This window comes from Chiloscyllium plagiosum, chromosome 3 (assembly GCF_004010195.1).
Source record: "Chiloscyllium plagiosum isolate BGI_BamShark_2017 chromosome 3, ASM401019v2, whole genome shotgun sequence".
NCBI lineage: Eukaryota > Metazoa > Chordata > Chondrichthyes > Orectolobiformes > Hemiscylliidae > Chiloscyllium > Chiloscyllium plagiosum.
In genome coordinates, this window is record NC_057712.1 from 136,643,619 (window position 1) to 136,658,831 (window position 15,213).

At 45.0% G+C, this 15,213-nt stretch overlaps 1 protein-coding gene across 1 annotated transcript in view; it reads left to right on the top strand.

The window, feature by feature from the left end:
• The window catches only part of abcc10 (ATP-binding cassette, sub-family C (CFTR/MRP), member 10), a 133,504-nt gene that overhangs the window by 102,602 nt on the left and 15,689 nt on the right, over positions 1-15,213 (top strand). The window contains exon 13 of the mRNA XM_043675575.1: positions 10,362-10,705. Within this exon, the coding sequence (XP_043531510.1) occupies positions 10,362-10,705 (344 nt within the window). The remainder of the gene's footprint in view (positions 1-10,361; positions 10,706-15,213) is intronic.

Sequence of the window (15,213 nt, forward strand, 5' to 3'; positions counted from 1 at the left end):
GATGGGCTGTAGATTGTGTGTGGGCTGATAGCTAATTGACTACAGGCTGATGGCGTGTAGATTGTCTGTTGGCAGATGGCTAATTGACTACGGGCTGATGGGGTGTAGATTGTCTGTGGGCTGAGAGCTACTTGACTACAGGTTGATGGGGTGTAGATTGTATGTGGGCTGATAGCTAATTGACTACAGGCTGATGGGGTGTAGATTGTCTGTGGGCTGAGAGCTACTTGACTACAGGTTGATGGGGTGTAGATTGTGTGTGGGCTGATAGCTAATTGACTACAGGCTGATGGGGTGTAGATTGTCTGTGGGCTGATAACTAATTGACTACCGGCTGATGGGGTGTAGATTGTGTGTGGGCTGATAGCTAATTGACTACGGGCTGATGGGGTGTAGATTGTGTGTGGGCTGATAGCTAATTGACTAGAGGCTGATGGCGTGTAGATTGTGTGTGGGCTGATAGCTAATTGACTGTGAGCTAATGGGGTGTAGATTGTCTGTGGGCTGATAGCTAATTGACTACAGGCTGATGGGGTGTAGACTGTGTGTGGGCTGATAGCTAATTGACTCCGGGCTAATGGGATGTCGATTGTCTGTGGGCTGATAGCTAATTGACTACAGGCCGATGGGGTGTAGTTTGTGGGCTGATAGCTAATTGACTACAGGCTGATGGCGTGTAGATTGTCTGTGGGATGATAGCTAATTGAATGTGAGCTGATGGGGTGTAGATTGTGTGTGAGCTGATAGCTAATTGACTACGGTCTGATGGGGTGTAGAATGCCTGTGAGCTGATAGATAATTGACAACAGGCTGATGGGGTGTAGATTGTATGTGAACTGATAGCTAAATGACTACAGGCTGATGGGGTGTAGATTCTGAGTGAGCTGATAGCTAATTGACTACAGGCTGATGGGGTGTAGATTGTGTGTGGGCTGATAGCTAATTGACTGTGAGTTGGTGGGGTGTACATTGTCTGTGGGCTGACAGGTAATTGACTACAGGCTGATGGGGTGTAGATTGTCTGTGGGCTGATAAGTAATTGACTGCGAGCTGATGGGGTTTAGATTGTGTGTGCGCTGATAGCTAATTGACTACAGGCTGACCGGGTGTAGATTGTGAGCTGATCGCGAATATTCTACAGGCTGATGGGGTGTAGATTGTGTGTGGGCTGATAGCTAATTGACTACAGGCTGATGGCGTGTAGATTGTCTGTGGGCTGATAGCTAATTGACTACAGGCTGATGGGGTGTAGATTGTGTGTGGGCTGATATCTAATTGACTACAGGCTGATGGGGTTTAGATTGTCTGTGGGCTGATAGCTAATTGACTACAGGCTGATGGGTGTAGATTGTCTGTGGGCTGATAGCTAATTGACTACAGGTTGATGGGGTGTAGATTGTCTGTGGGCTGATAGTTAATTGACTACAGGCTGATGGGGTGTAGATTGTCTGTGGGCTGATAGATAATTGACTACAGGCTGATGGCGTGTAGAGTGTGAGCTGATAGCTAATTGACTACAGACTGACCGGGTGTAGATTGTGGGCTGATAGCTAATTGACTACATGCTGATGGGGTGTAGATTGCGTGTGGGCTGATAACTAATTGACTACATGCTCTACATGCTGATGGGGTGTAGATTGCGTGTGGGCTGATAACTAATTGACTACATGCTGATGGGGTGTAGATTGCGTGTGGGCTGATAACTAATTTACATGCTGATGGGGTGTAGATTGCGTGTGGGCTGATAACTAATTGTCTACGGGCTGATGGGGTGTAGATTGTGTGTAGGCTGATGGCTAATTGACTACAGGCTGATGGGGTGTAGATTGTGTGTGGGCTGATAGCTAATTGACTACAGGCTGATGTGGTGTAGATTGTCTGTGGGCTGATAGCTAAATCACTATGGGCCTATGCGGAGTGCGACCATTCCGTGCCGCCTGTTTGCCGCAGCGTATTTTGCCGCAGACCCATTTAGGCGCAGAATATTTTGACGCAGATATACGGTAGTCATCAACGAAAAACAACATAATAGTAGTCTTTGTAAATGGGTAGTTTCGGTAGTTTGTAGTGATTTGTGTATCAACTGCATCGAGTCTGTGATTAGTCCAAACCTAACCGTGATTCCTCAAAATTTCTGAAAAAAAGAGAATATTTCAACGGAATGTCGTGCCTTGCTACAAGATGTTCAAGTTCAAAGTCACGGTTGATAATGTCAGGGCAGCATTCAGGCTGTATTTCCAGAACCATTTCAATTAATTTATCATATGTTGTTCGTAACTCATTTGGGAGTAAAGCATACAACAGTCGGAACACACCTGTATGTATTTCCCCTAAAATAACATAAACTTGTGAAAATAGAGGTGAGGAAATTTTGAATGTTCATCAACATATCACTTTTTTGATTGTTTCAGAAACTTGGCATTCCTTTTTCTTCCAAATGTATGAATTCTGCAGGTGGTGCTACTTCTGTCAGCTAGTAAAAATTCTTCTTCATTATATTCATTAACAGAATATGTTTTAAAGCTGTCTGGAATTACAAGTTCTTCTAAATTTCCTGGATTTACTGGGTAAGCACCAATTTCTTTCCTTGTCCTACGAACCATTTTCTTCAGCGCTCTGTTGTTAGGCATCGTTCCTTGGCAAGCTTCCGGCAAATTTTCTAGGCACTCATTAATCACTTGTAAAGTTCCCTCTACAGTTGTATTCTTTGATACTAGTTATCTTAATAATGACTACAGACTACTGGAAACTACCCATTTACTAAGTCTACTATTATGTTGTTTTTCGTTGATGACTACCGTATATCTGCGCCAAAATAGTTCTGCGCCTAAATGGGTCTGCGGCAAAATAGGCTGCGCCAAACAGGCCACGCCAAATCACTCGCGCCAAAATGTCTGCGCCGAATGGTCCTAAATCCAGGCTGATGGGGTATAGATTGTCTCTGAAATGATAGCCAATTGCCGACAGGCTGATGGGATTGTGTAATATGAAGGTAACTGGCTGGGCCAGCATTTTTGTCCCCTGTCCTTTGACGTTCTTTGGAATATGGTGCAATTCTTGTATTGCTGCACTCTGTGTGCTGTAGTTGGATCCACAATTACGTTATGGAGTGAATTCCAGGACTTTAACTCAGTGACCCTGAAGAAATGGCTAAGTCAGGATGGTTACTTGCATGGAAGGGAAATTGTTTGTGTTGTCTTTGTCCTTGATGGTGATGGGTTTGGAAAGTGCTGTCTGAGGATCTTTGGTGAATTTGCGTGGTACATCTTGTCCATGGTACGCATTGCTGCTCCATCGCAGTGCCGATGGTGGAGAGCATGGATGTTTGTGGATGAGGTGCCAATCAAGTAGACTGCTTTGTCCTGGATGGTGTCAACCCTGTTTCCTGGATGAGTGTCGCTTCACTAACATCCCGATGGAGAGCATCGCACCACACTTCTGCATTGTGTCTTGGAAAGGTTTGAAAGAATTTGTGCGACGTGCTTGTCACAGACTGGCCAGCATTTATTGTTCTCCTTTGATTTGATTTATTGATTTGATTTGATTTGTTGTAGTCATGTGTACCAAAGCACTGTGACAGGCCTTGTTTTTGAGCAGTGAAGTTAGATCATAGTAAGTGAGGACATAGGCTGCTTTGACCGTGCGAGTCATACGGGATACTCTGCAAAAGTGCTCGAAGCAAGATCACCATGAGCAAGATCACCATTATTTGAAGTTGGAAAATCCATTCATCAGTCTAATGACAGCAGGGAAGTAACTGTTCGTGAACCTGTTAGTAAGTGTGTTCAAGCTTCTATAGCTTCTGCCTGATGGAAGAGGTTGCAGGAGACCATTCCTGGGGTCAGAGGGTTCTTTGATGATGTTGGCAATGAGAAATTTAAATGGAGTCCATAGATGGGAGGTCGGTTTCCATGGTCGTCTGGTCTTTGCACATAACTTTCTGTAGTTCCTTACGATCCTGGGCAGAGCAGTTGCTATACCAGACCGTTCTGCACCCAGACAGTGTGCTTTCACTGGTGCTTCTGTAGAAGTTGGTGAGGGCCCTTAGAGACTTACTGAATTTCCAGAGCTGCGTGAGGAAGAGGAAGCATTGTTGTGCCTTCTTTACATGGGAGATCCAGGACAGATTGTTAATTATCGTCACTCCTTGGAACTTGACCCTCTCCGTCTCCGCTCCGTTGATATAGAGCGGTGGTGGTAGGTGGGGGGTTGGGGGTGGGGGGAGGGGGGTGGTGGTGGTGTTCTCTTCCTTTCTTCCTGAAGTCAATGATCAGTTCTTTTGTTGATATTGGGAGAAAGGTTGTTATCATCGCACCATGACACCAAGCCCTCGATCTCCTTCCTGTATTCTGACTCATCGTTGTTTGATATCCATCCTATGACGATGGTGTCATCAGAAAACCTGTAGATGGTGTTTGTATGGAGTTTGGCTACACAGTTGTGGGTGGACGGGGAGTACAGTAAGGGGTTGAGAACATATCATTGGGGGGCTCCAGTGAAGAGGATTACCGTGGAGGAGGTGATGTTGTCTCTCTTCACTGATAGCGCTCTGGGGCTCAGGAAGCTGAGGATCCAGTTGCAGAGGGCAGAGCCCTATCCTCTCCATTGACCTCGGGTTGATCCCCTGGTTTGATGGTCATGGTTGAATGGAGGACACTTTGGGCCATGAGGTTACAGATTGTTCTGGAGTACAGTTCTGCTGCTAGTGGTGGCCTGCAGCGCCTCATGGATGCCCAGTCTTGAGCTGCTAAATGTGTTCAAAGTGTGTCCCATTTTGCATGGTGATAGTGCCCCCCAACACCATGGACAGTATTCTCAATGGGAAAGTGAGACTTCATCTCCAAAAGGACAGTGCACTGGTCACTGTTACTGGTACTGTCATGGGCAAATACATCTGCAGCTGACAGATTGCTGAACACAAGAATGTTTTTCCCTCTTGTTAGTTCCCTGATCACCTGCTGTAGACCCAGTCCAGCACAATGTCCTGTCGGAGCCGACCAGTTAAATCAGTAGTATCTCTGCCGGTGGGGGGGGGTCCAGAATCGGGGTTCGTGACTGTTTTTAGGCCTGTTCAGCCTTCAATATATTCAGCAATAGAAAAATGGGGCTGAACATTTCCAAGATTCAAACCCTTTGGAACAAATACATTTCTCCTTATTTCTGCACTCAATGATGGACCACTTACCATGAAACCATATACTCATGTTGTAGATTCCCCAGCCCTTTTAGAATTGAGTATGTTTCAGTAAGGTCACCCCTCATTTCGCTAAACTCCAGAGAATATTGACTCAGTTTACTCAGCTTGTCATCATTGAACAGTGCTGTCAGCCCAGGGGTCAGTGCAGTGAACCTCCAAAGCAAGTTTCCCCCCCCCCCCACCTTCCCTAAATGGAGATTCTGAAACAGTACATATTACTTTAGATGGATAGTTTCTGTATGGTGTAGAATGTTCTTCTTCTTGTATTCCAATCCAGCATGCCATCTACCTTTCAACTTCTTACTCAGAGTCATAGAGGGATCGTGGAATGTTTATCTGCAGATCCCTGAAGTCAGCAAAGCCGGTTGATCGGGTAGTTAACAAGGCATACAAGAGGCTTGCCTTTGTCAATTGTGACATACATTATAAGAGAAGGAAAGTCACATTGGCGCTGTTTTGAAATGTGATGAGACCACAGTCTTGGAGAAGTGTGTGCAGTTCTGGTCCACACACTGTCAGAAGGGGAGATTCACCAAGCTGGAATATTTCAGTAATGAAGAGAAGCTGATCAGCTGGATAAGCTCAGGTTGCTTTCTTTCTCAACGGTAAAGATTGAGAGGGGTATAAGGTGAAGAAGGACATGACCGGGATGAATAGCAAACAGCTGCTTCCCTTCATTGAAGGGGCAATAGCAAAGGGGCACGACATCAGGTTAAAGGCAGAAGGTTTCGAGGAAATGTGTGGAAAACCTTCCACCCAGAGGCTGGGAGCACTGGGAACCTGGAATGCACTGCCTGGGCGGGTGGCTGAGGCAGGAAAACTCGCAACCTTTCAGAGATACTCGGATAAGCCCTTGAAACGTCAGAGCATTCATGGCCATGGGCTTAGTGCTGGAAGGTGGCGGGACTGTACATTTGGAGTAGTTGTTTTTTGAAGGTGCAGATTCAATGGGCCGAAGGGCCTCTTTGGTACAGTCTGATTGTATGAAGATCATGGCTGATCTGGGTTTCACCTCAACTGTACTCTCCTGCAATTGCCTGATCCTCCTCCACAGCGGTGCAGGTAGTGTATTGATGTGGATGGAGAACTGGCTCATGGGCAGTAAACAGTGAATGGGGAGGTGGTGTCCTTTTTCAGGTTAGCCACCAGTACCAGTGCAGTTCCACAGGGATCAGTGCTGGGATTACAACTCTTTACAATATACATTAATGACTTGGAGAAAGGGAACGAATGCATTGTCGCCAAATTTGCAGATAGCACACACAGATGGGAAGGTTGATTGCAAGATGGATACACACCGTTTACAAAGAGGTACTGAGAAGTTATGTAAGTGGACAAAAAGTTGGCAAACAGTATGTCAGAAAATGTTGTTCATTTTGCAAAGGAGAACAAAAGAACAGTTTTATTTAAAAAACCCAGCAGATAGCTACAATACAAAGGGACTTGAGGATTCTCGTACACAAAACACAGAAAGCTAGCACCCAGGTACAGCAGGTAATCTGGAAGGTTCATGGAATGTTGGGGCTTACTTCAAGGATTTTGGAGTATAAGAGTTGGGAGGCTTTACTGCAACTGGAGAAGTTGCTGTTGAGAGCATATCCAGTGTACTGTGAGCAGTTTCAGTCTCCTTGGTTTGGGAAAGATCTCACTTCATTGAAGGAAGTTGAGAGAAGGTCCACTTGGATGATCCTTGTATGGATGGCACCGTCTCTGAGCAAAAGCTAAACAGATTGGGACTTGACTCACTGGCGCTAAGGAGAATGAGAGGTGATCTCATCGAAACACTCTGGATTCTGACAGGGGAAATGCTGAGAGAATGTTTCCCCTCATGGGAGACTTATGGACTAGAGGGCAGAATCTCAGAATAAAGGGGTGCAAATTTAAGACTGCGATGAGGAGGAATTTCTTCTTTCAGAGGGTTTTGAGTCCTTGAAACTCATTGATACAGAAAGCTGTGGGGAAAGAGTCTTTGTGTATATTTAGGACTGAGATAGATCCTTGATTAGTTGTGAAGTGAGGCAGACTTGATAAGGGAGATTAAGGTGAACGAACCCTTCGGAGGCAGTGAGCATAATATGATTGAATTTACTCTTCAATTGGAGAGGGAGAAGCTGGAATCAGATGTAACGGTATTACAGCTTAATAAAGGCAACTACAGAGGCATGAGGGAGGAGCTGGGTAGAATTGACTGGGAGAGGAGCCAAGCAGGAAAGACAGTGGAACAGCAATGGCAGGAGTTTTTGGGAATAATTCAGGCAAGACAGCAGAGATTCTTCCAGAGGAAAAAGAAGCATGGTACAGGGAGGATGAGGCAACCATGGCTGAGTAGGGAGGTCAGGGATAGCATCAAAGGAAAAGAGAAAGCATATAATGGAGCAAAGAACAGTGGGGAACCAGAGGATTGGGAAGCTTACAAAGACCAACAGAGGAAACAAGAAGAAAATAAGGAGAGAAGAGATTAAGTATGATGGTAAGATAGCCAGTAATATAAAGGAAGACTGTAAGAGTTTCTTTAGATATATAAAGGACAAAAGTGAATTTTGCACCACTGGAGATGATGCTGGAGAGAGAGTAGTGGGGAGCAAGGCTGAGGAACTGAATAATTACTTCGCATCAGTCTTGATGGTGGAAGATACAAATAATATCCCAAAACTTCTAGACAGGAGGGGGCAGAGCTGAGTGTGGTGACCTTCACCAAGGAGAAAGTGCTAGAGAAACTGAAATGGCCTGAAGGTGGATAAGTCACTTGGACCAGAGTTCTAAGGGAGGGAGTGAAGAGATAGTGGAGGCGTTAGTGGTGATTTTTCAGGAATTGCTAGAATCTGTGAGGGTTCCAAAGGACTAGAAAATCACTAACGTGACACCACTGTTTAAAAAGGGAGTAAGGTAAAAGATGGAGAATTACAGACCAGTTAGCCTAACCTCGGCTGTGGGTAAGATTTTGGAGTCCATTGTGAAGAATAAGATTTCTGAACACTTGGAAGTGTACAGTAAAATAGGGCAAAGTCAGCATGGTTTCATCAAGGGGAGGTCATGCCTGACAAATCTGCTAGAATTCTTTGAGGAAGTAACAAGCAGGATAGACCAAGGGGAGCCAATGGATGTTACCTACCTGGACTTCAAGAAGGCGGCACGGTGGCACAGTGGTTAGCACTGCTGCCTCACAGCGCCTGAGACCCGGGTTCAATTCCCGCCTCAGGCGACTGACTGTGTGGAGTTTGCACGTTCTCCCCGTGTCTGCGTGGGTTTCCTCCGGGTGCTCCGGTTTCCTCCCACAGTCCAAAAATGTGCAGGTCAGGTGAATTGGCCATGTTAAATTGCCCATAGTGTTAGGTAGGGGGTAAATGTAGGGGTATGGGTGGGTTTCGCTTCGGCGGGTCGGTGTGGACTTGTTGGGCCGAAGGGCCTGTTTCCACACTGTAAGTAATCTAATCTAATCTAATCTAAGGCCTTTGACAATGTGCTGCCCAGGAGGCTGCTGAGTAAGCTAAGGGCCCCTGGTGTTAGAGGCAAGGTGCTAACATGTATAGACGCCTGGCTGTCTGGCAAAAAGTAGAGAATGGGGGGATAAAGGGATCCTTCTCAGGATGGCTGCCAGTGACAAGTGGTATTCGGCAAGGCTCAGTATTGGGATCACAACTTTTCACTTCATACATTAATGATCTAGATGAAGGAACTGAAGACATTCTGGCTAAGTTTGCAGAAGATACAAAGACAGGTAGAGGGACAAGTGGCATTGAGGAGGCACGGAGGCTGCAGAAGGATTTGGGGAGGCTGGGAGAGTGGGCAAAGAAATGGCAGACCACATTTGGACTACTGTGCACAGTTTTGGGCCCCCATATCTCGGGAAGGATGAGGGAGGATCTAATTAGAACTTACAAAATACTGAATGGCCTGGTCAGAGTGGGTGTTGGGAGGATGTTTCCATTGGTACGAGAGATTAGGATTGAAGGGGACAGCCTTAGAGTAAAGGGAAGACCTTTCAGAATGGAGAAACGTCTTCAGCCAGGGAGTGGGGAATCTATGGAATTCATTGCCACAGAAGGCTATGGAGGCCAGGCCATTTAAGACTGAGATAGGTTCTTGATTTTCAAGGGGATCAAGGGTTATAGGGCGTGTGTGGGAGAGTGGGGTTGAGAAACTTAACAGCCCTGATTGAATGGCGGAACAGATTCGATGAGCCGAATGGCCTAATTTCTGCGCCTATCTCTTATGGTCTTGTGGATTTAGAGGTTACAGAGAAAAGGCAGGCAACTGGACGTGAAGAACGTCGAATCAGCCAAGATCCTGGAGAAGGAGGAGTAGGCCAGAGGGCTGAATAGTCTACCTCTGTTCTGTTTTTTAGGATCTTATGAATAATCTTTTATTCTGTTTGTTATCAAGTAGGTATCTACCTCTGCCTTAAACAATTGTCAGATTCCATCTCCATTTCCTGTTGTGTAAGGGAATTCCAAAGGCACTGAGCCTCCCGAGAAGGTTTTTTCTCATCTCTGAAATCTTCTTCCTTTCAACATTTTAAACAAAAACCGTAATAATTGCAGATGCTGTAAATCAGGAACGAAAACAACAATTGCTGGAAAAACTCAGCAGGTCTGGCAGCATCTGTGAGGAGAAATCAGAGTTAATGCTTCAGTCTGAGTGACCGTTCCTCAGGAGTGTAGTTAGAATGTTTTTAATAGCTTTGAACATTTTCCATTTGACAGATGTTAAACTATGAGCTAACTTGCTTAAAGCCAGTGCAGACATGATGGGAACAATGGCCCCTTCTGCCTCACAAAATTTCTGTTATACATTATCCATATGGAGTTTATGTTGTGTTCCACTTACTGACCCAAATTCATCAAGTTACCCCAGAAAGACAGAATGGAAATTGTGTTCACGACTGAAGTGCTTGAGGCAATGCATTGTAGGCTCTGAGCGTGCTGTGTGTAAGGTCCTTCTAAAACCACTCTGTGATGATTTGGAAGTGCAAAGATGAGTTTTCTTTCTGATCATCATGCAGAACACTCCTCTTGTAAAATAAATGACACATACAGGTGAAGGCAGTGTGGGAGTTAGCTGTAATGTATATATTTCTTAATAGCATGCCTGGCTGGTCAGGCATTATGAATGGAAATTGGGAAAACGCGGCACTGTTTTTTAAGGTGTTGTGTTTCAATTTTAGGCAACGACCGTGTTCTTTGATGTGACACCTGTTGGACGCATTGTGAACCGTTTCTCATCTGATCTTTACTGTGTGGATGACACACTACCCTTCATCCTTAACATATTCCTGGCAACGACCTACGGTCTCTTTGGGACACTGCTGATGATTAGTTACAGTCTTCCCTGGATCTTGCTTGTTCTGGTGCCTTTGGTTATCCTGTATTTCTACATGCAGCGCTACTATCGCTTCACCTCAAGAGAGCTCAAGCGGCTCACAGCTATCACACTGTCACCCATCTATACACAGTTCTCAGAGACTCTGACCGGTCTCACTACCATCAGGGCATCGCGAGCAGTTGCAAGGTGAGCTATTCAGAAAAGGTGACGTTTTCTAAAGGACCCCCCAGTTTCCAAGTGCTGTCAACTGGTATTTTTAATATATATTTAAATTCCTTCTGCCTGAATGTACTGAATATTGCTGACATAACAGTTTGATATCGCTCACATAGTGACTCTTGATGTATAGTGTTGCCAGTAGATTTGCCTGTGGAGCAATTAGAATGGTAACTGGGTAGCAGCACAATATTTTTGCCAGATTTGTACCTCCTTGAAGAGTGCTGAGGCAAGTTGTATCATCTCCCTGGAATCCTGTGACCTCCATGTCAACAAAACTTGATATCTTCTTGGTTCTAATTTACTCTGGGTCTTTCATGCTAACCCAGAATTGGGAAATAAACTTGTTTTAAAATTCATTCATTGAATGTGGATGTTGTTGGCAAGGCCAGCATTTATTTTCCTTCCTTAATTGCCCTTAAGCCAGCTGGTGAAAGGAACATGATATTGTGATTCCAGCTGATGTAAATCCTTGACAGATCAGGTCTGGTCTTGCTAGATCCTGACTTTGTTTTCCTTTAACTGTAGAGTTCAGTTATGAAAGAGACTCCCAGTGTCATTCTAACACAAGTAATAAGATGTTTATTAAATAATATTAAAGAAAATGAATAGACTGGAAGAGGCTGGAGAGATTTTACAGCAGATCTGAGAAGAGGAGTCAGAATCACGTTAGTCATAGAAAGAGGTTTGAAACAACAACCTAACTGTTAGTTAATTAGATTAGATTAGATTCCCTACAGTGTGGAAACAGGCCCTTCAGCCCAACAAGTCCATACTGACTCTCCGAAGAGTAACCCACCCAGACCCATTTCCCTCTGATTAATGCACCTAACACTATGAACAATTGAGCAAGGCCAATTCACCTGACCTGCACATCTTTGGATTTTCCAGTATTTGGTCCATAGCCTTATATACCTTGGCATCACAAGTCCACATCACAATACTGGTTAAATATTCCAAGGGTTTTGGCCTGTACCACTCTCACAGATTCCCATTATCCTCTGGGTGGTTCTAAAAATATTTCTAAATCCTCTGCTCCTTCCCTTAAACCTCTGCCCTGGCCATTGATCCCTCCATCAGGAGCAAGTTTCTTCCTGTCCACCCTATTTATGCCCCTCACAGTTTTATATATCCTAGTCATGTGCCCCCAAACGTGGTCTAAAAGGAAGAGTGCTAAACTGGGACAAGGCCAACTGTACCAAAATTTGGCAGGAGCTGGGGAGTGCAGCTTGGGAGCAGCTGTTTGAAGGTAAATCCATATTTGATATGTGAGAGGCTTTTAAAGAGAGATTGATGAGATAGATGTGTCCCTGTGAAAATGAGGGATAGAAATAGCAAGATTAGGGAACCATGGATGGCAGGTGAAATTGTGAGACTAGCTAAGGGGCAAAAAGAAGCATACGTAAGGTCTTGGCAACTGAAGACAGATGAAGCTTTGGAAGAATATTGGGAATGCAGGACCAATCTGAATTGAGGGGTTAAGAGGGCTAAATGGGGGTCACGAGATATCTTTAGCAAACAGGGTTAAGGAAAATCCCAAAGCCTTTTATTCGTATATAAGGAGCAAGAGGGTAACTAGGGAAAGGGTTGGCCCACTCAAGGACAAAGGTGGAAAGTTATATGTAGAATCAGAGAAAATGGGTGAGATTCTTAGTGAGTACTTTGCGTCAATATTCTCCGAGGAGAGGGACATGACGCATGTTGAGGTTAGGGATAGATGTTTGATTACTCTAAGTCAAGCAGGGATAAGGAGGGAGGAATTAAGGTGGATAAGTCCCCAGGTCCGGATGGGATCTATCCCAGGTTACTGAGGGAAGCGAGAGAGAAAATAGCTACGGCCTTATCAGATATCTTTGCACCATCCTTGAACACGGGGGAAGTCCTGTAGGACTGGAGAATTACTCATGTTGTGCCCTTGCTTAAGAAGGGTAGCAGGGATAATCCAGGTAATTACAGACCGGTGAGCCTGACGTCAGTGTAGGGAAGCTGCTGGAGAAGATACTGAGGGATAGGATCTACTTCCATTTGGAAGGAAATGGGCTTATCAGTGATAAGCAACATGGATTTTGTGCAGGGAAGGTCATGTCTTCCCAACTTAACAGAATTCTTTGAGGAAGTGACAAAGTTGATTGATGAGGGAAAGGCTGTAGACGACATATACATGGTCTTCAGTGAGGCATTGGATAAGGTTCCCCATGGTCGGCTGATGGAGAAAGTGAGGTCGCATGGGGTCCAGGGTGTACTAGCCAGATGGAGAGGGAACTGGCTGGGCAACAGGAGACAGAGAGTAGTAGTGGAAGGGAGTGTCTCAAAATGGGGAACGGTGACCAGTGGTGTCCCACAGGAATCCATGCTGGGACCACTTGTTTGTGATATACATAAATGATCTGGAGGAAGGTATAGGTGGTCTGATTAGCAAGTTTGCAGATGACACTAAGATAAGTGGAGTAGCAGACAGTGAAGGGGACTGTCAGAGAATGCAGCAGAATATGGATAGATTGGAGAGTTGGGCGGAGAAATGGCAGATTGAGTTCAATCTGGGCAAATGCGAAGTGATGTATTTTGGAAGATCCATTCAAGAGCGAACTATACGGTAAATGGAAACGCCCTTGGGAAAATTGACGTACAGAGATCTGGGTGTTCTGGTCCATTGTTCTCTGAAGGTGGCAATGCAGGTCAATAGAGTGGACTAAGAAGGCATACAGCATGCTTTCCTTCATCGGACTGGGTATTGAGTACTAGAGTTGGCAGATCATGTTACAGCTGTATAAGACTTTGATTAGGCCACATTATCAAAAGAATGTGGATGCTTTGGAAGGGTGCAGAGGAGGTTCACCAGGATGTTACCTGGTATGGAGGGTGCTAGCTATGAAGGGAGGTTGAGTAGATTAGAATTGTTTTCATAAGGAAGACGGAGGTTGAGGGGGGACCTGATTGAGGTCTACAAAATCATGAGAGGTATAGACAGGGTGGATAGCAAGAAGCTTTTTCCCAAAGTGGGGACTCAATTACTTGGGGTCATGAGTTCAAGATGAGAGGGGAAAAATTTAAGGGAGATATGTGTGGAAAGTTCATCACGCAGAGGGTGGTGTGTGCCTGGAATGAATTGCCAGCGGAGGTGGGAGAGGTGGGCATGATAACGTCATTTAAGATGTATCTAGACAGATACGTGAATGGGCAGGGTGCAGAGGGATACAGGTCCTTAGAAAATAGGTGACAGGTTTAGTTCGAGGATCTGGATCGGTGCAGGCTTGGAGGGCTGAAGGGCCTGTTCCTGTGCTGTAATTTTCTTGTTCTTTGTTCAGAGTCTCCCCCCCGCCTCAGAAAAAAAAACTACAGTCTGTTCAATGTCTCTTCAGAACTGAAGCTCTTCCATCCATCCTGGTATATGTTCTTCTTAAATCTGTGTTCCAGAACTGCACGCAGTACTGTGGTTGTGGCCTAATCAATCTTTCCTATGGTCCCAGCATAATCTCCCAACTCTTCAGATCCTTTGCATGCAGAATCAAGGCAAGTATGCCATTAGCCTTCTTCCCCACTTGATCCACCTGCCCTGCTAGCTAATGGGACTGATGGACATGCACCCCAAGGTCCCTCTGATTCTCTGTGCTTCCCAGGGACCCACCATTCAGCCCACGTCCCCTTGCCTTGTTTGTTCCGCCCAAGTACATTACCTCAGACTTCCATCTGGATTGAATTCCTTTTGTTGCTGATCAGCCTATCTGACCAGGCCATCTATATTTTCCTGTAATCCTCATTAATCCCTACCCAACCAATGTTCGTGGTGTTGTTTCCCCTTACACATTCTGTACTACATTCTGCAGTTTTGAATTCTCTAAGATCTTGAAGGCTCCTTATTCTCTTTGTCCTCTCTTGCATCCCCCCTTGATATATGGGGTTCTCATCGGATTGGATGTCTCCATTCTTTTGTTGATATGAGAACATGTTAATCCTGTGCTCTCCTGATTTCCTTCTTAAATGTATACCACTGTTCTGGAATATTTTTACCAAAAACTATCTGTTCCCACTGCACTCCTGCAGAATCATATCTGATCTTGTTAAAATCATCTTTATTCATGTTGAGAACTTTGCTTTCAGGCTCAGCCTTGTTCGTTTATAGAGTCATTGTGTCAGACAGCACAGAAACAGACCCTTCGGTCCAACCAGTCCATGCCACACAATATCCCAAACTAAACTAGTCCCTGCTCCTAGCCCATATCCCCCCAAACGTTTCCTATTCATAGACTCATCCAAATGTCTTTTAAATATTGTAATTGTACCCATGATACGAAAGTCGGAGGAGTTGTTGACAGTGAGGAAGGATGTGGCAGGTTACAGCAGGATATAGATAAGCTGCAGAACTGGGCAGAAAGGTAGCAAATGGAGTTCAATGTAGCTAAGTGTGAGGTGATTCACTTTGGTAAGAGTAATAAAAAGATGGGGTACTGGGCTAACGGTCGGATACTTGGTAGTGTGGA